Genomic DNA, 22,434 nt, shown 5'->3' with positions numbered 1-22,434 from the left:
ATGAACCATTTCTTGACTTCTTGATGTGGGTGGGGGGTGTGTGTGTGTATGGGGGAGGTGTCATTGGTCTCCACATCCAAATCAAATTTTAGGTTGTCATTCATTGTCTTTACATTGGTGGAAGTTATGTGCAAGTATACGGAACTGCACACCACTCGCACCCCATCCCCCCCCCCACACACACACTACCAAGAGATTCAATTACAAACAATATCACAGGAGACATGACAGAGATTAGAGCCACTTTTAAAGATTTAGGGGTGGTGGTCCCCATCATATCTCCATTTGCATTGCTAGTCTGTTGACTACAGAAATTGGTTGAATCCTGTAGAATGACTGTATACTTCAGGCTTCACCAAGTAGTAATTCCAATTGTGGATGCTGTGTGTTGGATGTGGTATGATTGCTCAAGCAGATTAATAAGCCCTTGACTGTGTGGATAACAATAAACTGTGGAAAATTCTGAAAGAGATGGGAATACCAGACAACCTGACCCACCTCTTGAGAAACCTATATGCAGGTCAGGAAGCAACAGTTAGAACTGGACATGGAACAACAGACTGGTTCCAAATAGGAAAAGGAGTATGTCAAGGCTGTATACTGTCACCCCGCTTATTTAACTTATATGCAGAGTACATCATGAAAAACGCTGGGCTGGAAGAAGCACAAGTTGGAATCAAGATTGCTAGGAGAAATATCAATAACCTCAGATATGCAGATGACACCACCCTTATGGCAGAAAGTGAAGAACTAAAAAGCCTCTTGATGAAAGTGAAAGAGAAGAATGAAAAAGTTGGCTTAGAGCTCAACATTCAGAAAACTAAGATCATGGCTTCTGGTCCCATCACTTCATGGGAAATAGATGGGGAAACAGTGGAAGCAGTGTCAGACTTTATTTTGGGGGCTCCAAAATCACTGCAGATGGTGATTGCAGCCATGAAATTAAAAGACGCTTACTCCTTGGAAGGAAAGTTATGATCAACCTAGATAGCATATTAAAAAGCAGAGACATTACTTTGCCAACAAAGGTCTGTCTAGTCAAGGCTATGGTTTTTCCAGTGGTCATGTATGGATGTTAGAGTTGGACTGTGAAGAAAGCTGAGCACTGAAAAACTGATGCTTTTGAACTATGGTGTTGGAGAAGACTCTTGAGAGTCCCTTGGACTTCAAGGAGATCCAACCAGTCCATCCTAAAGGAGATCAGTCCTGGGTGTTCATTGGAAGGACTGATGCTGAAGCTGAAACTCCAGTACTTTGGCCACCTCAGGTGAAAGGTTGACTCATTGGAAAAGACCTTGATGCTGGGAGTGGTTGGGGGCAGGAGGAGAAGGGGACTACAGAGAATGAGATGGCTGTATGGCATCACCGACTTGATGGACATGAGTTTGGGTAAACTCCGGGAGTTAGTGATGGACAGGGAGGCCTGGGGTGCTGCAATTCATGGGATCATAAAGAGTCAGACACGACCGAGCTACTGAACTGAACTAGGTCCATGTTATGTGGCCATTGATTTGATGAGTACATTCCTTTCTATTCCAACCAATCAGAGAAAGAGGATGTGAAGTAGTTCACAATCATGTAGACAGACATCTCTATTACAGTTTACTCCACTGCTATGTTAACTCTCCTGCCCTACATCATACCCGACCTCATAACATAGTACAAAGAGATGTGGATCATCTAGACAGCCCATAGAACATCACTCAAATCAGTTAAATGACATGATCGTATCGACTGAAGAAGATGAGTAAGAGGCATCTGTAAGACACATGTGCTCAAGAGCATGGGAAGTAAACCCTATGAAAATCCAGGGAACTGACAATTCAGTCAAGTTTTTTGGAGTTAAGTAATCAGAGGCATGCCAGGATGTCTCCTCCAAAGTGCAAGACAAATAATTGCATCTTGAATCCTCCACCACAAAGAAGACAGCAGGGTTATTGCTACAGTCCATATGATGATGCAGAAGGCTCAGAGCTGGGGTGCAGGAGAGGAACCTGCAGCAGGTCCAGGCTGCAGTGGAAGTGTGGACCATCTTTTATGACACCCCTCATGGTGTCAGATGTATCAGTAATGGGTAGGGATGCAGTGTCAAGTTCAAGACCAGCCGCTGTAAGGGAATTGCCACCTAGGTCCCTGGGGTTCTGTAGGAAGGCCATGCCATCAGCATCAGAGATTATATGTCTTTCTAGAAATAGCTTCTGGTGTGTTTCTGGGCCCTGGTAGAGACACATGCTTGACTATGGGACACCAAGTTGCCAGGGTCCAGCCCCAGCAGGATCCAGGGGTACCTTCAGGATGAACGGTGTCGGCGAGGGAGAGAGAGAGAGAGAGAAAGAGAGAGAGAGAGAGACCAGACTGGGGGTGTGCAGCAGAGTCTGGCAATGATTTATTTTTTTACCGTAGCTTTTATACCCTAATTTAGTACATTTCTAAGGGGAAGATAGTTTAACATTACATCAGCTTGTCCTTCACAAAACCAGGGTGTTTTCTGCATGCTTCTTTGTTTATGAGGGTCTTGTACATTATCTTCTGGTCTTGGAGTCTATTGACATTTTATACAAGTCAGGTGAATGTAAACCTATTTTTTCCTTTCTGTGGTGATCTTAACAGAAAAGTTTCAGTCTCTTAGGGCAACAGTACAGCATGTCACAACATAGTAGAAGTATAACCTTGTTAACACAAAAGTTGATTCTTTTGCAGAAGTTGTCCGTTGAATTTATCTAAGAGGTTTATCCCACACGGACTCTGAGGCTTTGGTGAGGCAGCCCTTGCCTAGCACTCCTGGCTAATAATTAACAACCATCTCATTGGTACCACACTAGGGTTAAGTTATTATTTTCCTAGATCTTTAACTATGTTAACAATGGTTTCCATAACACAACCTTAGCACATTAAGAGCAAAAACACAGCAAGCAAATGTTAACCCAATAGCCACTTTTAGAATAATTTTTCTTGTGTTTTCTAATAGGGCTTCCTCACTCCCTGAAGGGCTCTATGTCTATTAGGGCCTTTATATGATCAGGTTCTTTATGCTGTTTTATGATTAGGGTATTATAAGCAGTCATGCATATTAGTACCAAGGGCATAGACACCTTTGCTAATCAAACTAGAATGCCAGCAAAGGAGTTTAAATTGAAACACTCCTTTCATCCTGGATAATCTCATAAAATACCACCACCCGGGAAACTTATTTAAAGTTCTAAATTGATTCTTATTTGGAAAGAGATCAGGGAAGGCCTTCTGCCCGTGTCACAGAAATTAGGGAGTAGTCTATTGAAGCAAGCATCAGAAAGACAGATATCATCTTTAAGGTGAGTGCTGGGGGCAGCTTTTCAGAATCCCTGAAAACCTGATCCGCCTTGCCTGTCAGGTTTTCTCCTCATGACCTTGTCATGGGTGGAGTCTCGTGAGCTGGCCTTTTCAAAATCCCTGAAAACATTATCTGCCTTGCCTGTCAGGTTTTCTCCCTCATGACCTTGTCATGGGTAGGATCTTGTGTGTTGGCTCCCAGCACCAAGTGTTTTGGCCTTTCTCCTACCTTTGCCATGAAAGAGGAGAAGGAGAGGTATTCTCTACCCTCAAATGAAATGTGTCAGTTCAGGTCCTTCAGGAAGCCAAACTGGAGTTGGAAAATGTGAAAGATGTATGTTTCACCATGCATTGCCCCAAATGTCAGAGATGCAGCCTATTAAGAAGCAGAGACATTACTTTGCTGACAAAGGTCCACCTAGGCAAAGCTATGGTTTTTCCAGTAGTCATGTATAGATGTAAGAGTTGAACCATAAAGAAGGCTGAGCACCAAAGAATTGATGCTTTGGAACTGTGGTGTTGGAGAAGACTCTTGAGGGTCCCTTGGACAGCAAGGAGATCCAACCAGTCAATGCTAAAGGAAATCAACTCTGAATAGTCATTGGAAGGGCTGATGCTGAGGCTGAAGCAACAATCCTTTGGTCACCTGATGTGAAGAGGCAACAAGTTAGAAAAGACTCTGATGCTGGGAGAGACTGAGGGCAGGAGGAAAAGGGGGAGACAGAGGATGAGATGGTTGGATAGTATCACCGACTCAGTGGACATGAGTTTGAGCAAACTCCAGGAGATAGTGAAGGACGGGGAAGCCTGGTGTGCTGCAGTCCACGGGGTCGCAAAGAATCGAACACATCTGAGTGACTGAACAACAACAGCAATGCATTGCCACAGATGCTAGAGATACAAGGGACATTGAAACTACTCGTGGTTCAGGCCATTGTGGAGCTTAGAACTGCTGAAGGAACTGCAGAAATACATATGTAATCATTGGAGAAGGCAATGGCAACCCACTCCAGTACTCTTGCCTGGAAAATCCCATGGGCAGAGGAGTCTGGTGGACTGCAGTCCATGGGGTCGAGAAGAGTCGGACACGACTGAGCGACTTCACTTTCACTTTTCACTTTCATGCATTCGAGAAGGAAATGGCAGCCCACTCCATTGTTCTTGCCTGGAGAATCCTAGGGATGGCGGAGCCTGGTGGGCTGTCGTCTATGGGGTCGCACAGAGTCGGACACGACGGAAGTGACTTAGCAGCAGCAGCAGCAACATATGTAATCATTGTGTTAAGTGCTTAAGAAAAGCAAGTACTACAAGATTGCATTAGAGAAGAACTTAACTTAGGTGGGGACAGGAATGCCAGTTGAGGTGCTGTTGGTGAAGGGAGAGGAATACTGAAACATGAAGGATGAGTAGGACTTGGCCAGGCAAAGAGTGAGGGAGGTTGTGCTCAGGCAAAAAGAACAGAGTATGCAATAGGCAGAAAAATGACCTCTACCTCAGCCACCCACTTCCCCTGGTCACTTCCCAGGCATTGTCATCTCCTACAACTGCCCTCTCCCACCTCGATCATCAGTGATTCAAGCATCCCACTCTCTGATTACAGACTCCTCACTGTGGTCATTTTCCAACCTCTTCAGAGCCTTCATTGATTTTTTCTGTCTCTGTCAGCCATCTCCTTCTTCACTTAATCTTTTTATTTAAAATACCTTACTCAGGTATAATTGAAATGCACATTCTTAAAGTGTACAGTTTGATAAATGTTGATATCTTTTTACACCCATGTAACCATCATGATGATCAATATAATAAACATTTCCATCCCCCCCAAGCTTTCTCATATCCCTTTGAAGTCCCGGACTTCCCTATAGTTCAGATGGTAAAGAATCTGCCTGAAATGCAGGAGAGCTGGGTTCAATCCCTGGGTCAGGAAGATCTCCTGGAGAAGGAAATGGCAATCCACCCCAGTATTCTTGCCTGGAGAATCCCATGGACAGAGGAGCCTGGCCGGTTACAGTCCATGGGGTCACAGAGTTAGACATGACTAAGCGACTAACACACATGTACCGTGCAACCTTGCTAAAGTTACTTATTACTTCTAGGTTTTTCTTAGTAGATTCTATGGGATTTGGGGGCTTCCCTGGTAGCTCAGTTGGTAAAGAATCCACCTGCAATGCAGGAGACCATGGTTCAATTCCCGGGTCAGGAAGAATCCGCTGGAAAAGGAATAGGCTACACACTCCAGTATTCCTGGGCTTCCCTTGTGGCTCAGCTGATAAAAATCCGCCTGCAATGTGGGAGATCTGGGTTCGATCTCTGGGTTGGAAAGATCCCCTGGAGAAGGGAAAGGCTACCCACTCCAGTATTCTGGCCTGGAGAATTCCATGGACTCTAGTCCATGGGGATTTGTACACGACTGTGCAACTTTCACTTCATGAGATTTTTATATATAGAAACTGATGTCTTTGGGTAATAGCAGTTTGACTTCTTTTCTAATAATGAATACCTTTTATTTCTTTTCCTTACCATGAGGCAAATACTATTATGTTTTAGAAAGACTTTCTGCTTAGCTCATTAGCTTCTGAGTGCAATGTGACAGACTCAGTCCTCCATCTTTCTCCTTGCAGTCTTGGCTCCTTAAGACTCTAATTTTGTCTCTCTGGGCCTGTGAGACCACTGAAAGCTGTTTTTTTTTTTTTTCTTTTTTTCTTTTTTGGTCCCCAGATATAGCCATCTACCTGGATGAAGCCTGGATTCTCAGCCTCCTTTACTGTGCCCTAGAATTGGCAAATGTCTCCAGAGGAAAAGAAGCTGCAAAATGTCAGTGTATATTTCCATGTTTCTCCTTTATCCAGCATGTTGGCTCCTTAAGTCCTGATCACTTCGGTAGTTCTCCAATGGCTTTAAACTATTTTTGTCATACTTTAAATAATTGTGTTTGCTATTTATTAATGTTATTGTAAAATATTGTATATATACAAAGGGAAAAATGTATCATGTACATTAACAGTCCAAGGAACAGCAGAAAATCCCATAAATCTGTATCAGAGAACAAGCCTGACTCTGTATTGGACCTCTTCCTTTAGCTCTAATCTTTGTGCTGTCACCTGCGCTTAGTCATGCTGGCTCTGCACCTTCATCTCTTCAGTCAATAAAAGAACATTGCCTATCGCCTAAAACATATAATAGACTTTTTCTCAAGTCTCTGACTCCCAGGCTTAGCCTTTAAAGCCATAACACTTTTCATTCATACAGAGATAAAAAGTTTCAGAACAGAAAATAGCATTTGTCTTATTGAAGGTTTACAGGAACTTCATGACCTGACCTACCTGGACACCTGCAAGAACAAGGGATTATCACATTTCCTCTAGGGTCTGCCTAGCACCAAGAGGTCTGCACCAACCAGCCACACTCTCCCTTTTTACTATAAAAGAAGCCTGAATTCTAACTTGGGTAAAATGGTTCTTTTGGATATGAATGAACCATTTTCTTGATCTGCTGACTTTCTGAATAAAGTCACTATTCCTTGCTCCAATACTTTGTCTATTTATTTGGCCTGTCATGTGCTTAGCAATATGAGCTTGTTGTGCGTGTGTGCATGCTAAGTAGCTTCAATTGTGTGCGACTGTTTTCAATGCTATGGCATGTAGCCCGCCAGACTTCTCTGCCCGTGGGATTCTCCAGGCAAGAATACTGGAGTGGGTTGCCATGCCCTCCTCCAGGGGATCTTCTCGATGCAGGGATTGAACCCACATCTCTTACATCTCCTGCATGGGCAGGCAGGTTCTTTACCACTAGCGCCACCTGAAGCCCCATGAGCTTGGACTCAGTAACAAATCTACCATGCAGGTGAGCTTTAGGTACCCTCCTCATTTATAGTTATTCCTAGTCCACCCTCATGCCATTATCCTACATTATTCTTTTTTAAAAATTCCTTTAAAATGAGATATAATTGGCATATAACATCGTGTAAGTTTAAGGTATACAATGTATTGACTTTATACATTTATATGTTGCAATGTGTTACTGCCTTAAGGTTAGCTAACACATCTATCATATCACATAATTATCATTTTTTTGGTGTGTGGTAGGAATACATGATGTTTTAATGGGGTTTTCCTGTTGTTCTCTGTAGGAGCATTTGTCTGCCAAAAACTACCCTGAAAACTGAAAAAAACATTTTTAATCACAATAAATGGTATTTGCTGATTTGTGATAATGCTCAATGAACCAGGCAAGCACTATGTCACTTGATTTTCAGAGTAATGCAAATAATTATTTCCATTATTTCCCTTGTATATACCAATAAGTAAATAGAAACCTATAAGGTTTAATTTAATTGGTTAAGAACACAGAAGTGAGGAAGCTGGAATTCCCAGTCAGGCCATTTCAGCTCCAATGAATGTGTTTGAAACACACACACACACACACACACACACACACACACACACACACAATCTATGTCCATATCTGTATCTATATCTCTGAATTGTTAAGTGCAAGCAGGTAGGCTGAAGACTCAGGGAAAAGTTACTTTTACAACTTGAGTCCAAAAGCAGTTTGGAGGCAGAATTTCTTCCTCTTTGAGGGACCTCAGTCTTTTTCTCTTAAAGCCTTCAACTGTATGGATGCAGCCAACTTAGATTATGAGATTATGGAGAATAATCCATTTATAGTGCACTGATTAAAATTTCAATCACATCTAAAAATAATTTCACAGCAACATCTAGAGACATGTTTAACCAAGCAATTGGGCAGTATAGCCTAGTCAAGTTGACACATAAAAACAGCTACCATGCTCCCTGACTGTATTTTCTTTGTTAACAGTTCAAACAACGGGAAGAATAGAGAAGAAATAGTGTCACACTCTCACCTCTGTCCCCTTCCCTTCACAAAGAACACTGTCAACCTCTCAGTGAACATCCTTCCAGAACTCTGCCTATTCCTTTAACACTCATACATATAAATATATACATATAAAATGTGGTTTATTTAAATGGGATCATTCTACAGGTATTGTTTGTGTCTTATTTGCCCTCTTGAATGGTAAGTGGCATATATTTATCCTTTTATTTACTTGGACAAACATTTATCTAATATTTATAATATTAAATTACACAATTGAGTAAAAAGCAAAAGTCCATATTTGACCCCCTTCCTGAACCTCACTTTCATCCTCAAAAATAAATACTGTTATCATTTAAGGAAGCAGATCACTTAATTGGCTGCCTGTCCCACGATCCAGATTCTAGAATCTCCAGACAGTATTTATTGGGCACCCCGACCCTGGTCTGAGGCCCTTCTGCCCTGAGCATTCACTACCTGGGTAGAGAATGCTCCTGAGCTAGACTGGCTCCATGGCTAGTCAGAGTTCCCATGAGGCACACGCAGCCCGGCTGGTCCCATCAATTGATGGGGAACCTGCATCAGGGGACTTCTGTGATTCCTCCCCAGATCTAAACGTGGACTGAGGGGAGGTTTTGGAGAAGCAGGGTGAGCAACCCGAGAGCCAAGATCCAAGCCTCCAAGACAATCTGCCCCCACAGGGCCTGAACCCAAAAACAGCCAAGGAGGAAGAGAACAACACCATCCTCGGGCTGTCCTTCCCCAGGAAGCTCTGGAGGATTGTGGAGGATGTGGCCTTCACCTCTGCATGCTGGAATGACGAGGAAGACATGGTGGTCATCAAAGTAGATCTCTTCCAGATGGAGGTCCTCCAGCGCAGAGGCATGGACCAGATCTTCGAGACAGACAGCATCAAGAGTTTCATCAGTGAACTGAACCTGTATGGGTTCAGTAAAATCTGCCCTTCGGGTCACTCTGCAGGGAAGAAGATGATGATGGTAACACCGAAAGCCCTTCTTCAGAGCCTAGACTAGACAAACCGAGTGCTGGATGGGTTTCATTTCCCAGGAAAATTTTTTCTCATGAGAGGGTGGTTAAGGAAAGAGGAGAAAGCAGGATGTGTTGTGTTCCACCACCCCTCTTAGACAGGACCCACAGTGGTGACCCCAAACCTTGAGGGGCCGCTTGATGTCAGGGAGGGCCAGTAACACCTCAAGTGAAGACAGCCCCAGGGGAGCTCTAGGGAGCAACATGCTAGGGACTCATAATCTGCCAGGAATGAAGAGACCTTGTCTCCACAGTTAGGCAAGGCTGGGATGGTGGTGGGGAGGAGGGCAGCGAGGAAGGGCTCTTCTCCCACCCGATGGCTAAAGTGATTCATTTCCTTTCAGGTCTATCCCAACTCCAACTTTCAGAGAGACAAGCCTCTCCTCCTGCAGAACATCCAGAGGAAAGGCGACCCTGGAACAACTGCTCAGCCTGCTGCCAGCACAACAGCGACCACAAAGAGAAAGAAGTGAGCAGTGGCAACCAGACACTCTCCTCGACTCCACCACAACCAGTGCACCCAAGAGGCGGGCAAGAAAGTCCAGAAGGGAACGCCACCTGCTCACAGAACCCCCAGCTGGTGCTCATTTGTGTTCTCTGGCCTTTGGTCTATGGACAGTGTAGCTGGGCGGGCCGGGAGAAACCATCTCCCCAGTAAGCAGGGTGGTCACAGTGGAGAGGGCACGTCCAGCAATGCCACGTCTGTGCCCCCAGCTACTTCTGGAAGGGAAGTAGCAGGGGAACTGCCCAAGAGCCCCCCAGAGTACCCAGATTACGATTTGGTGATGGCTTTGCACAAGACCTGCTACTCCATCCTGATGGTGGCGCTTTCAGTCATGGCCCCAAACGAGGCCCCTGAGGTGGAGGAGGAGCGGGGAGAGCCCTCAGATTACAAGTGTGTCCTCTGTGAGCAGGTCAAGGACAAGCCCAATCCCTGACTGCTAGGTCCCTAGGGACACTCAAAAGTACTCTCTTGTAATCAAATAGATTTCTGGCTGTAATAAAGTAAAGCAAAACTCCACGGGAGTAAATAAAGAATCGAACGAGAACTGTGAGTCTCCCTTCTTTCTGTCTGTCCATGCTATTCACACATGGCACAGGGTGAGCCAGATGAGGCTGGAAGCCCATGCCCCAGGCAGGCTTCAGTCCGGTCCCCATGGTTCCTTTTCAACTGAAGCAGCAGCATTTCACACGCTCGGTCAAGGGTCTGCCCCACAAGCCGAGCGCTGAGGCGAGCCCAGGACAGGCTGGTCCCTGGGCCTTGCCTGCCACTCAGCAGATGGCCCAGCTGGGCTCCTGATCTTGGGGGTGTCACCTTCCTTGAGTCTTGCACTCTGAAGCAGAAGGGGCTCCTCAAGGGTCCCCCAACAATGCCACAACTTTCTGATCAGCAGCTGAGCATCTCTAGCTCCCGATCCAGGGGCCTGTTTCTGGGCCTGTGAGCCTCTCCGTGTGCTGGATGCCTCTCCACCTGCCGACACACAGCCTGGCCCCCAGCCTTCCCCTGTTGCCCCCTGGACACTGTTCCAACATCAGCGAGTTTGGACCAGAACAGAGAGGAAAAACACTAAGCGGTTTCCTATCAACACATTTCTCTCAACCACCCAGACACAGCAGGGCCAAAATGAATGGCAAAGCCATCTTATCATAAAGGTCAAAGATCGGGAAACTCTTGCTGAGTCCAGAGCAGCACTGCACGAGGGGTGTTCCGGCACCCCGACCCACACAAAGTTGGCAGCACATCCCAGGGTGGGGCCAATTCAGACTGAACCAGACGGGCATGTCCAGGGTACAATGGTGACGACAGTGTCACCATGTGCTGGTCTCTTGTCACCGTTTGAAAGCTCAGCTTGGACAGGCCTCCTGCCCAAAGGGGATCAGATGCTGGGGGATGTCCACCAGGAAGATGTCCTTCCCGCCCCTTCTAGGGACAGGCTGCAGCAGCCAGCGGGGGTTGGAGAGCACAGTCAGGTACTTCTGTCGCAGATCAGGCAACAGGGCTTGATTTTCCAGCTCCTCCATCTCTTCGGGATCTAGGTTTTCTGGGCACTGCAAAGTGTCTCCAATGTCCACGAGACCTGTGTGCAAAGACAGGACACAGCATGAGAACAAGGTCATTCAAAGTCTCGCCTGCTAGAAACTAAGACGTATCATGGCAGGGAACCAGGGTGAACTGAATCCTCTGGCTGAGTATTCCAGATGGGCTCACATTGGCAAAGGGAACTTGGGGCAAGGCCAAGCGAGGGAAGAATCGAAATGAAAGGGAGAGGCCTGGTGCTCCACGAACCCACCAGGCCACAGGCAGCTCTCACTCTGCCCACTGCAGGCTGGAGGGACAGAACAGGAGGGCCCTGGCGGGGAGCCTGTGGGCATCAGTTCCCCAAGTGATTCACCAGCAGAGAGTTGTTGCTGTGGGGTCTTACCCCTGGGGAGTCAGGGGACTTGCTCAGGCCTGGCTGCAGGCAGTGGCAGTGGGGAATCCAGGCTGGGTGCTTTTCTGCCTCTCATGGTCTCTGCTGGGTGCACACACACACATGGGGACACACACACGTGAGGACACACACACAGAGACAAGTGCCACCTGCAGACCTGGACCCGCCTCTGCCTCAGGGCACAAATGAGGACTGAGGCCCAGACTGGTGGTCGGGGACCTCGGGCCATCATCTCCCAGCCAAGGGACCCTTGCTGCTTCTCTGAAGAAACCTCAGCTTCCCGCCTCCCCCCACACCAACTGGTTCAACAGAAAACAATGTAGGGCAGCATCAGGGCCATGCAGACAGAGTGGGGCAGGGTGTCACTTGCCCGCGATCACTCCGCGGCCGAACTTGTCCCCGTCCTGCAGCAAGGCCTGGATCTGGGCAGGGCTCATCCCCAGCCTCTGCTCCAGCAGCTCCCGCCAGGCCTCATCCTCCCAGTCCCGGTGTGCGATGTGGACTGCCAGGGTACAGTGCTGGTGGCTGCGTAGCATGGGCCGCCACCGCGTCTCCAGGGTCTTGACACCATTTAAGATGAAACCTGCATAAGGCTGTCGGAAGGACAGACAGCCGAACTTCATCTCCCAGGGCTCTCAGGGCCTCACGTGGCTGCAGAAACACAGAACCACAAAGGTCAGGAGCCTGACACAGTGGCCTGCAAGCTCACAGCCCTGCGCTGGACTTCAGTCCCATGTGCCTGAGCATCCTCCAAGCCTGCTGACACTGAATGTGGGGGGTCAGAGAGGGCTGGCTCCTTCCATCCGTCTCCACGTGGTCCACTGATGGGGGGTGGTGACCCAGAGGACCCGTCCATCACATGGAGTCTGTGGGGAGGTCAGGAAGGAGGGCAGGACAGTGGGAGAGAGACACGTGGTGAGAGGCACATGGTGAGTTCCAAGACAGAGGGACTCGAAAGCCTGGGAGCACTGAGGAGGAAGGGCAAGCCCCCTGGCTTCACAGCCCAGTGGTCGGGCTCTGGTCCTCTCCCAGCACAGAGAGGCACTGTCCTGGGCTTGGCTTCCCCTACCCTCGGCCACCACTCCACCCCTTAGCTCCCGGCCCCAACCCTGCCCATGCTCTGGCGATCTCCATCTTAGCTCAGGGCTGCTGAGGGCAGATCCATGCGGATCAATCTGGCCTCGACCCTGGGGCGCCCCAGACCTAACACGGCTCTGCCAGGTATCTTCCCCAACCTTTGGAAGCCACATTCCTCCCAGTCCTTCCCACACCACTGCCTCCACTGTCATCAGATGCCCCGGCCCTTGCCCAGAGCCTAGAGAAAGAACGAAGAGCAGGAACTACTGGGATTGGCACACTCCCTGTCCTCGCCAGGGCCTGGGACAGCACCATGCAGGGATCACAGAATTCAAACCTCAAATAACCTGTTGGGTTACTGTCACCTTGCTCGACACCTGAGGAGGCGCTGAGGCACAGAGTCACAGCCCATGACTGCAGGGGACCTGACTACACGTACCTCCAACCTCACTTCTTTCCTTGTACCTGGAGGGGGGGGGGTCCCTGTTCACTGTAGGGGAGTGGAGGCGGAGGATCAGAGCCATGGGCCTGGACCTCAGTAGAGTCTCAGTACCTCCGAGGGAGCTTCCATTTCCACGTGGCTGTAAGGATAGGGACAAGGTCCCAGAGGCACCCAGCCCAGGGCATTCTGGGCCTTTCCTTCCCTGAGCACAGGAGAGCCACAATTCTCCCAGGCCCATGAGGCACCACGTGATCTGGTTCCTAGCCTGATGGCCTGTTCCTGCCCCTGGATTCACCCCCAGTAGCCATGAAGGCCATCCTTCCATCCTTGGAACACTCCAATCTGTTCCTACCTCAGAGCCTTTGTAGGGTGTGAGGTGTCACATCATGTCCCCTCAAATTCAGGTGCTGGAGTCTCAATCCCAAGTACCTTGGCATGACCTTACAGACAAAGGGAAGGTCTTCACAGAGCTGATGGAGGTCAAGTGAGCTCACTAGGATGGACCCTCCTCTAATAGGACGGCTGTCCCCATACAAAGGACACATTTAGAGACAGAAAGGCACACAGAAGAACTGGGGTGAAGAGGAAGGCAGAGCTCTTCAAGCCCAGACACACCCATGATGGCCAGCAAAGCCCGGAAGTGAGGGGGTGGATGGGAAAGACTCTCCACAGCCCTCACAAGAGCCAAGGTCAGCTCGACTTTGACTTCTTGACCTCAGCTGCCAGCCTCCTGAACCAACATGGTTCATATTTGAGCCCCCGGCCTGTGTGACCCTAACATGACTGCCAGCAAACGAAGCCAGAGTGTCGGCCCTGTCCGGACATCTCTCCACAGGGGCAAGGGGGGATGGCCTCTCCACTCCCAGTACCTTGGGCACACTCCTCCACGTCTGCACATCTCTTTTCATGTGTCTGTTTTCACCCTTACATGGTGTCTGTTTACACCTTCCAGTGTTGGGGGTCCCACAAGTTACTGATGCTTCCCTCCTGATGGAAAGGTAGGGAAAACTCATTCTGCCAATACAGCCACTCGACATGACCACACACTCACTGACTGAAGAGCCATGCAGGAGGCGGCCCAGGGAACAGGGCACACACCTGAGGTGCTGACACACGCCAGCAAACAGTCTTCCACAAAGGCTTCCCTGTGTCCACTCCAACAACCACAGGCAAGGGTGCCATGTCCTCACACACTGGCTGGCCCCGAGTATCATCATCCCCTTGAATCTCTGTCAACCTGCTGGGTGACAAAGGGTCACCCTCTTCACTGGTTCTGGCTTGGTTACCAGAGAGCCTGGCTGGCCCCTGGGGCATGGCCATTGCTATGTCTTCTATTGGGGTATGTGACTGGATCCCAGGCTTGCCCAGTTTCCTCCACTCAGTGTCTCAGCCAACCCAACCCCTTCCTCCTGGGCGCCTCTGAATCTCACCTGTGTGGGTGGAATCCCTAGCCAAGAAAGGGCTCAAACTTTCCTACCACTCGAAGCAGAGGGTCCCTGCTTGGTGGCCAGAGATGAAAACACTCTTCCGACTGCTTGTCTGCACGTTTTCACCTCTACGAGGACCGGAGGAACAGGGAGCACCAATGAGAAGCACCAATGAGAAGACAGCAATGTTGGACAACAAGCCATCATGTTCGTCTCCTTGGCAGGGGCCTCAGACTACGGGGACCCAGGAGGGCCCAACTGATGAGTAACACACAGTGCAGGTTCCCTCAGGGTGGGTTCTGCTCATCACAGCAGCTGGCCTGTCCTCATGTGACTGAGACAGGGACCCCACAATGCCTCAACGGTCAGCACAGAAACCCATCCCCCAGGAGTGATGGTGATTTATAGCCCAGGAGACTGGGGCAACTAAGAAGAGAAAACAATTCCTCCCCTTACACTGCCACTCTGGAAGGATCCGGAGGTCGGCACAGTCAGTCAGCCGCCCTCCATGGACTCCTCGTTGGGCCTCACCAGGAGGGGAACGCGTACAAGCAGCTGAGTTCTTCAGGTTACGGCCCGGTATGGGGAGCTCACAGCGGGTGGGTGGGGCTCGTGTGAGGTCACAGTCCAGGGGAGAAGCAGGAGGCTGGAGGGTAGGTCGGCAACTTCGCATGTGTCCCAGGGCATCCCAGGACACATACGTGGAAGGAAAACAGGCAGGGACTGTGACCGTGGAGGGGACCGGAAGGTCCTGGCAGGGGCTCCTGGTCCCAGAGCCTGGAAAACCCCGCCCGGAGGTACCGTTTGCGCACGAGGCAGGTCCTACCTTCCTGCAAGCAGAGCGAGTCGCGGGCGCCTTTTTGGGATGGCCGGGCAGCGGCCCCCAAGCAAGACAGTAGTCCGCCACAGGGACCGCTGTCAAGTGACGGCGCCAGTTACCCTTAGTCCCGTCGCGCCCACAAAAACACTGAAGCCGCTGATTTCCGGTGTGTACGGCTTCCGTACTTACGTAGGCACGCAGGTACGCAGGCACGCAGTTACGTAGACACGCACGTACGAACAAAGGCGCTTTCTCTCGCCGCCCCTGTCTGCTAGGAGACAGAATAGGAGTCGCCAGGCTCTGAGGTGCCTGGAAGGTCAGGCTGGGAGAAGTCTCGAGACCTGTGGCCTGGAGCGGGACCCTGAGGAGGACCACGAAGTGAGCTGCCTGGCGGAAGAGAGGGGAGGAGGTGAGCGGAGCAGGGCGAGGAGTCTGGGGCTGAAGTGTGGGAAACACCTGGGTGAGGAGGAGCTTCTGGAGAAGGAGGCGAGGCGGGGCGGGGCGGGGTGGAGCCACCAGGGGAGCGGAGGGGGGCTTACAGGGATGGAGCTGTGGGTCTGGGGAACCCACGGAGGCTGGGCTTGTCCAGCTCCATGGCGGAGCCCAGAGTGTGCCCTTTTGAGTCCGTGCCATAGGCATCCAGTCCGCGAGACTCGGCGAGAGTCAAAGTGACCGCAACCCAGTGTCCTCAGCGACTGCATCCAAGCTTCAGGGTGGACCCCAGGGGCCAGGGAAGCGGGAAGAGGCTCAGCCTCTGGGCGGAGTTCCCCAGCTCTGGGCAGAAAGCTCAGGCTGGCTCCCCTCCAAGCCACCCTGGGCTGGCCCAGTGCTGAGCAACAATCTGTCTGGTTTTTTTGCAGATGCGAAGGAAAATTCTCAGTTTCCTGCTGCCCCTGGGGCCTGAGATGTCCCATAAAAAAGAAGCTTCGCCTTCAAAACTGTTTCCTGTCCTCTTCCTCTGGTCTGGGGGCTCAGCCCACCCAGGACAGCCCCCTGACTCTGCTCCTGACCGCCACCCTCCCTGCTGTGCCCCAGCTTCCCAAGTGCCTGATCAGAGTAACGATCCACTTCCTGTCCCCACTGCTACTAGCTGAGCTCAGGCCTCATGGCCTGGGGCCAGTGCTGTCAGCCTAGCACGCCCCCCCCCCCACCTCGGCCCCCGCACTCGCCTGGACCCCTCCTGTCTCTCCTCCAGCTGGGTTGCACACACCATCGGTTCTGTGTCACATCCATCACACAGACATCTGTCCTCGTCAATCCCGGATTGAAAGAGCAGCTGAGCCCTCTCCTGTTTAAGCCCCAACCCGTCCATGGTGCCCTGGGGGTCTTCTGGTGGTCTGAGGTCTCCTTCCTCATCACCCAGCACTCTGGGTGGCTGTACTGGTACTACACTCTGTGCAGAACTCATCCGGGACCCCACACTTTCTCATGCAGTTCTGCCCCTGGACTACTGGCTCCTCTTGTCCTGACAACCTAATGTCCTCCTTCCAGGCATGACTGTAACATCCCTTTCTCCGTCCACGCGAGTGTCAGCCGCTCTCATCTGGGAGTTTTGAGGCGCCCTGCATCTTCTTGCTGCCCGCTTTTGCCCCCCTCTTCCCAGGCTGCGGCTGCTGGGCACGAGTCTGGACCCCTGAGTATTGCTGAGACCCAGGAAGGTAAGGTCAGTGTCTACCTGGTTCCCATTAGCCAGGCACCCACACAACTGCTGCCATGGGAATGTTGAGTCGGAGCAGTGCTTTCCCTTCTAGCATGCAGCCTGCTCTCTCCTTGCAGAAGCCTTCCAGCTACGAGTTGAGGAGCAGAGGCTGCCTCCTGGATTTGAGGCCTCAGCACTGCGGGTACCCAAGTGATCACCACACCCAACTCCCTCATGCTGGCACTCCGCTCCTCACCCTGAGAGTGGTTACTAGCTGCCTCTAGAAACCCCAGAACCTCCTGGTAGTGGTTTCAGATCGTGAGGGAGGTTTCTGTGAATGGTAGGTGGGATCCTGCTGATCCTCCCGAATCCTGGTTTTGAACTAGACGTTGCCCAGTGAACTGGGCACCTATGAAGTGTGGCTGCTGATGGGGCAACTGTGAGGACCTGCTCCATGGTGTTTCTCCTCACTTGTCCTTTCCCTGCTGCTGGCCCCAGCTCTCCTCATGTGCCCACATATGTGGACTGAGCCACGGGGAGTGCTGCCTCTCACCCCACCTGGGTCACTGAGGCTTGGTGAGGGTTCCACTTTCCTCCTGCTGTGCGTTTGCAGGCAGCACTCACCTTGGATGGGCTTGACCCAGATTCTCGGTTTTCATCATGCCCTCCTTGCCCAGTGTGTTTTCTTCTCTGAAATACCTGTTGCCCATCTCTCTGCTGAGTCATGTGTCCTTTTTGTGCCGGGATGTGGGCACTTCTTTCGGGGTCTGGGCATTCATCCCACCCTGGTGTTTGTATTGCAGATTCGTCCTCTTCTGTTTGCAGGCTAGTAATGGACCCAGTATTCACCTGGTCTCTCGGAGCTATAAGTGCCCCACAGGTCAGCTCATGTCTGACAGGCCCTCCTGCTGGGGGCCGCCATCCACCCTCTCACACCTGGGGCGAGCAGTCCCCAAGGAGGCGCTGCCCTGGCGTCCCGCACTCTACCCATGAGAGAGGGGTCCTTCACATCTGTGTTTGTCCCTTGGTCCCTGCCTGGCTTTAGTCCCGGGCCTTGGACCCTGCACACAGGACAAGCCCAGGGGCAGCCATGTAGCTCCAGGAGGTGAGCCAGACCTATTTCTTCTCTGTTCTCAGGGCAGCTCCCATTGTCCGCACCCCTCTCCATACCGCCTAGATGGAAGGGCCAGCCTGAGAACCGGATGCGTTTCTGATTTCATCTCAGTTCCACTGCAGTTCTTTGAGAGGACGCGGCACACATGGGACCTGCGGACACGGGTGGCCACTCTGCTGCCGCTGCTTGGAGTGCTGTCTGCCAAAGGGCTGGGGCACTGCCCAGGGGGGCCTGGGGGAGCTTCTGTGAGCCTCTGGCACTGCCCCGCTCGCATTCACATCACAGGCCTTTATATCACATCTGACCCGGGGTGGGAAATGCTGGTTTACGAGTGTCCATCATTCCTGAGCTCTGGGGTCTACGTGCTCTTCACTGTCCTCTGTCTGAGCAGGTTGGCCACAACCCAAACACCAGGTTGCGGCCCACTGAACGGGTCCAGCTGTTTAATTTGCGAGGTTGAGGAGCAAGGAGGGCGGCCTGGAGTGTGCATTGCCATCCCATACCCATGGTGAGAGGACTTCAGTGAGTGAATTCTCATGCGCTGGGCAGGAGCCCCATCCGGCTACCCTGTGAGAACTTGCATGCCCACCGTGGTGACTTGGCCAAGCACAGAGAAGATGTGAGGAGTCAGGAGCAGAGGCCACCCATGAGGCGCCACCAGAGGTGGGAAGGTTCTCCAGTTCATGAGTGGGGTGAGTATCCCCCTCTTTTTCTGTGTGTTTCAGGAGCAGAGGCCACCCGTGAGGCACCACCAGAGGTGGGAAAGTTCTCCAGTTCATGAGTGGGGCGTGTATCCACCCCTCCCCATTTTCTGTGCGTTTCTGTTTTACTCAGTGGAGTTCACTCGATGGAGTTCCATTTGGCCTTACCATCTTTTCCTCACATCACATGTTCCCCCAGGTTCCGAAGGACTCCTCGACAGACGTCTCACTAAGCCCTGCACCTGGCTCTGGGGGATACTGCATTCCAGGCTCTCCCAGGTCAAGACCGACTGGCAAATCCCTGGGACTGGCCCTGTGTTTCTTGCCCCTTGAGCCCCTGTGCCCAGAAACCCCAGCCCTGGGGGTCCTCCCAAAGTGGCCGCAGAGTCAGAGTTAACTGTGTCTCTCACTTCGGTGTCAAGTTGACCCTGTCTGGCAACCTCCACCCCTCTGGTGGTCCCACCACCCCATGTGGGGTCACTGACGCAGAGTCTGATGTCCCTTTGGGAGGGGCTGCGGTCATCCCTGTGTCTGTTTCCTGTGGTGCGGCAGCGTCCATCCCCCAGGGGCCCGCCCTGTCCCTGTTCCTCAGTTCGACCTGAGAACTGGCTTGGGGCTGAACCTGGACGAGGGATCTTGACCTGATGACTGGGGCAGCTGCCCTTGGCCTCAGTGTCATTTTGGACTGTACCTTGGCCGGTTGCCCACCTCCTGAGCCTCCGGGAGGCTGCATTTTAGTGATCACCTGCCCTGCTCTATGGGTCCGGCCTCCTGGGTAGCGGCAGACCTTCTCACGGTCCCTGGGTCCTGGCTGCTCAGAGTGACCGTGTGACCTCTGCTGCAGCCTGAGTAGTGGTGAGGGGTGGGGGGTGTCATCCGTCTCCTCCACCACGAGGCCCGTCGAGCCTGGCCTGTGTTGCACAGTAACTTTGCTCTGCTTGGTGGCCGGGCAGTAGATGACCAGCTCTTCCCATGGTTCCTTGGTTCTTGTGCTGGTAGTGCTGTGGGTCCTGCCGCAGATCGGAGCAGTCAGCTCCCATGCTTCCTGGGATGGAGGGCACATGTGGGGGAGGACTCCGGTCCCATTTGCTCCCTTGGGGGTGGAGGGGCACAAACTATTGGGTCGGGGAGGTGGGCTGCTGCTGCAGGCTCAGAAGTTCAGACATCTGGGATGTCCCAGTCTTTTGTACCCTGCCTGCCAGTCTCCCTGGCCCTTGTGTCAGGGATGCAAGTTTTCCCAAGAGGACCTCCAGTGCCAGTGGTTCAGGCCTGCCTTGGCAGAATGTTCAGTCTCTTTGAGGTTCAGCCACTCCTGTCGAATCCTGGGCTGATGTTTGTTCACTGCCTGAAGTTTTGTCAGCTACTGGGAAGACCCTGCCACCCCCCTTGTTCTCACTGTTCTTCACCCTGAGTGGGTCATCTGCCTGTGGACAGCAGAGCAAAGAAGTCACTTCCCTCTATTCCTCCCACGTTCCACACGCCTGGATCTTCTCACTTGCCAGGGAATTCCTTTCCCCCTGCCAGCCCAGTGAAAGTTCTAGCGGCTGGGCTGTGGCCTTGAGCCCAGGACTGAGGGCACACTGACTACCCCGAGGACGGCTCCTCATAACCAGTGGGGCAGGGGATGTCAACCCCCTACCAAGACCCCATTGTGCCACTTCTCAGACCACTCCAGGGCCAGCCTTCTCGGGATGGGTCCTTTGTGAGGCTATTCCTGGGGGTGGCGGGGGGGAGTTGGTGCAGGAGGTTGGCTGGGGACTCACCACCAAGGGGACAGGGAGCAGGCAGGGGTAGGCAGGGCATGCCTTCACCTGCAATGTTGCCCTGACAGTTCCTGCCAGCCCGTCGGGAGGTGCAGAGCACAGACAGGCATTGGAGGTGTCCACAGTGGGCCCCGGTGGTCGAGCCCTCACAGTGCCTGAGGCCTCGTGATCACTATTGACCAAATGGGAGAAGTGACACCAGGAATTGGTGGCTGAGCGGTAGCTTTGTGTAAACACAGGACGTCAAGTGCCTTTGCCTGGGTGGCACCATGCTCTGCCCTGCACGCAGCCTGGTGGGAGGGGCTCTTGGTGTCTTTTGCACTAGACAACTGCTGGGTTGGGCAGGAGAACTGCTTTCAGTGCAAAGGCCACCCGGCCATCTGCTAGCCCCAGTGTAAGCACAGCCTGATGGGAGAGGGCAGGTCTGGATGCCAGAGCTCACAAGGCAAAGCGCATTCAAGTCCAAGGATACCTGTCCTGCAAGAAACTCCTCCACTGTGCAGGGCGTCAGGTGTCCACTCACCCCTGCATCACTCAGGGCTGGCAGGTGGGGAGGCTGGAGCACATTTTCCAGGCAGACCTCTATAAAGAGCAGAGCCTGAAACGTGTCAGAGGTTGGGGAGCATGAAGTGTGGGGAACCAAACACTGATTCACAGTGATGGACCATGGTGGGCTTTTACAGACAGGAGGGCCCTCTGGGCTGGGTCTTGTAGTGAAAAGGGTCTCCTTGGCTGGGAAATGGGGGAAGGGCCCCCGAAAGGCTCAGACCCATGAAGGGAACTGAGCCCAGGAGTGTAGCTGGACCAGGCAAGTTTGTGGAGGGCCCCTAGCCTGACACAATCTGTTCAGGTCCCCAGGAGTTTTGGCAGAGGATTTCTAGAGACTTTGATGTGCTGTGAAGTTGCATCCATTGCCTGCAGAGGCAAGGCTGTGTGCTGGTATGTGCAGTGCTACCCAGGTAGGCTGGGCAGGCTCTGGTCCTCCACAGAGGCGGTGTGGGAGGAAGCAGACACTCTGCAATGCTGTCTCAAACCTGGATTGATCTGCAGCACCACCACTGCCGGAATGTGAGTCTCAGCAAATCACTCCCTTTATGAGTCTCCATTTCTTCATCTGAGGATGAGCACAGTGTGAAATGTCCCCATTAGGAGTAATCCTATTTGTTGGTGTATCTGATGGGAGTGAGAAGTCATGGGATGATTCACGTGAAAGCAATCTGTAAACCAGAAAGCACTTACTATGAATAGTGATTGAAGAGGCATCTCTTCCCAAGAGAGCTTTCCCCAGGATGAGTGGGAATGCAGGCGTGTACCTTGAAGCCTGCAGCTGGGAGACAGGGAGACAGTGAAGAGCCTCCAATTTGGAAAGGAGGAGAACATGGACACCATCGGTCTCCAGTCCCAAAGGTCCTATAGGATGTGGCCTGGGTTGAGACTTGAGGGCCATCAGTAGATTTTGAGTAAAGATGTATATAGTGGCCCCTGGGACAGAAGGCAGTGTGAGCTGAGTCAAACTGCCAGGCTTTGTGAACTGGGGACTGTAGCAGGACCAGGAATCCATAAAGCTGGGAGCCTCCTCCCTGAACTGTGCAGTAGTCAACATCTGCCAGCTGCCTCAGGTCCATAATCTGCTGTCTACCATTCTGACTCCCAGAACACTTCAGCAGCCAAGTGTTTTCACTAGCTTGACATAAACACTTTTATTAGTAAATCAAAAAATGAATGATACGAAGAAGCTATTTATAGTATCCCGAATTTTCTCTATATAGCCCACTTGGTATTAACAGTCATGTGGTTCACTGCAGCCATGTCAGTGTGTTTGCC

The 22,434-nt window shown here is 51.6% G+C and overlaps 1 protein-coding gene, 1 long non-coding RNA gene and 1 pseudogene across 5 annotated transcripts; 2 read left to right on the top strand and 1 right to left on the bottom strand.

Moving 5' to 3' along the window:
- Positions 1 to 8,660: 8,660 nt before the first annotated feature.
- Positions 8,661 to 10,133, top strand: LOC136153363 (heat shock transcription factor, X-linked member 3-like; annotated as a pseudogene).
- On the bottom strand, positions 9,112 to 15,613 carry LOC136153362 (protein EOLA1-like). 4 transcript variants are annotated; one of them, XM_065915104.1, is made up of 4 exons: positions 15,400 to 15,562; positions 14,577 to 14,701; positions 11,998 to 12,278; positions 9,112 to 11,273 (listed from the first exon to the last, which is right to left on the bottom strand). In XM_065915104.1, the coding sequence occupies exons 3-4, from the start codon at positions 12,248 to 12,250 to the stop codon at positions 11,041 to 11,043; spliced, it is 486 nt and encodes a 161-aa protein (XP_065771176.1). In that variant the 5' UTR covers positions 12,251 to 12,278; positions 14,577 to 14,701; positions 15,400 to 15,562; the 3' UTR covers positions 9,112 to 11,040. The 4 variants fall into 4 exon arrangements, with proteins under 4 accessions (XP_065771176.1, XP_065771177.1, XP_065771174.1 ...); XM_065915105.1 differs by lacking the exons at positions 14,577 to 14,701; positions 15,400 to 15,562 and adding an exon at positions 15,583 to 15,613; XM_065915102.1 differs by lacking the exon at positions 14,577 to 14,701.
- Positions 15,614 to 17,896: 2,283 nt separating this feature from the next.
- Positions 17,897 to 19,887, top strand: LOC136153364 (uncharacterized). The gene is made up of 3 exons (XR_010660389.1): positions 17,897 to 17,912; positions 18,170 to 18,838; positions 19,047 to 19,887. It is a non-coding gene; the product is annotated as an uncharacterized lncRNA (long non-coding RNA).
- The last annotated feature ends 2,547 nt before the right edge of the window (positions 19,888 to 22,434 follow it).

The sequence above is a fragment of the Muntiacus reevesi genome, chromosome X, assembly GCF_963930625.1.
Source record: "Muntiacus reevesi chromosome X, mMunRee1.1, whole genome shotgun sequence".
Lineage (NCBI taxonomy): Eukaryota > Metazoa > Chordata > Mammalia > Artiodactyla > Cervidae > Muntiacus > Muntiacus reevesi.
The sequence above is the reverse complement of the archived record's forward strand: the minus strand, read 5'-3'. Positions and strand labels throughout refer to the sequence as shown.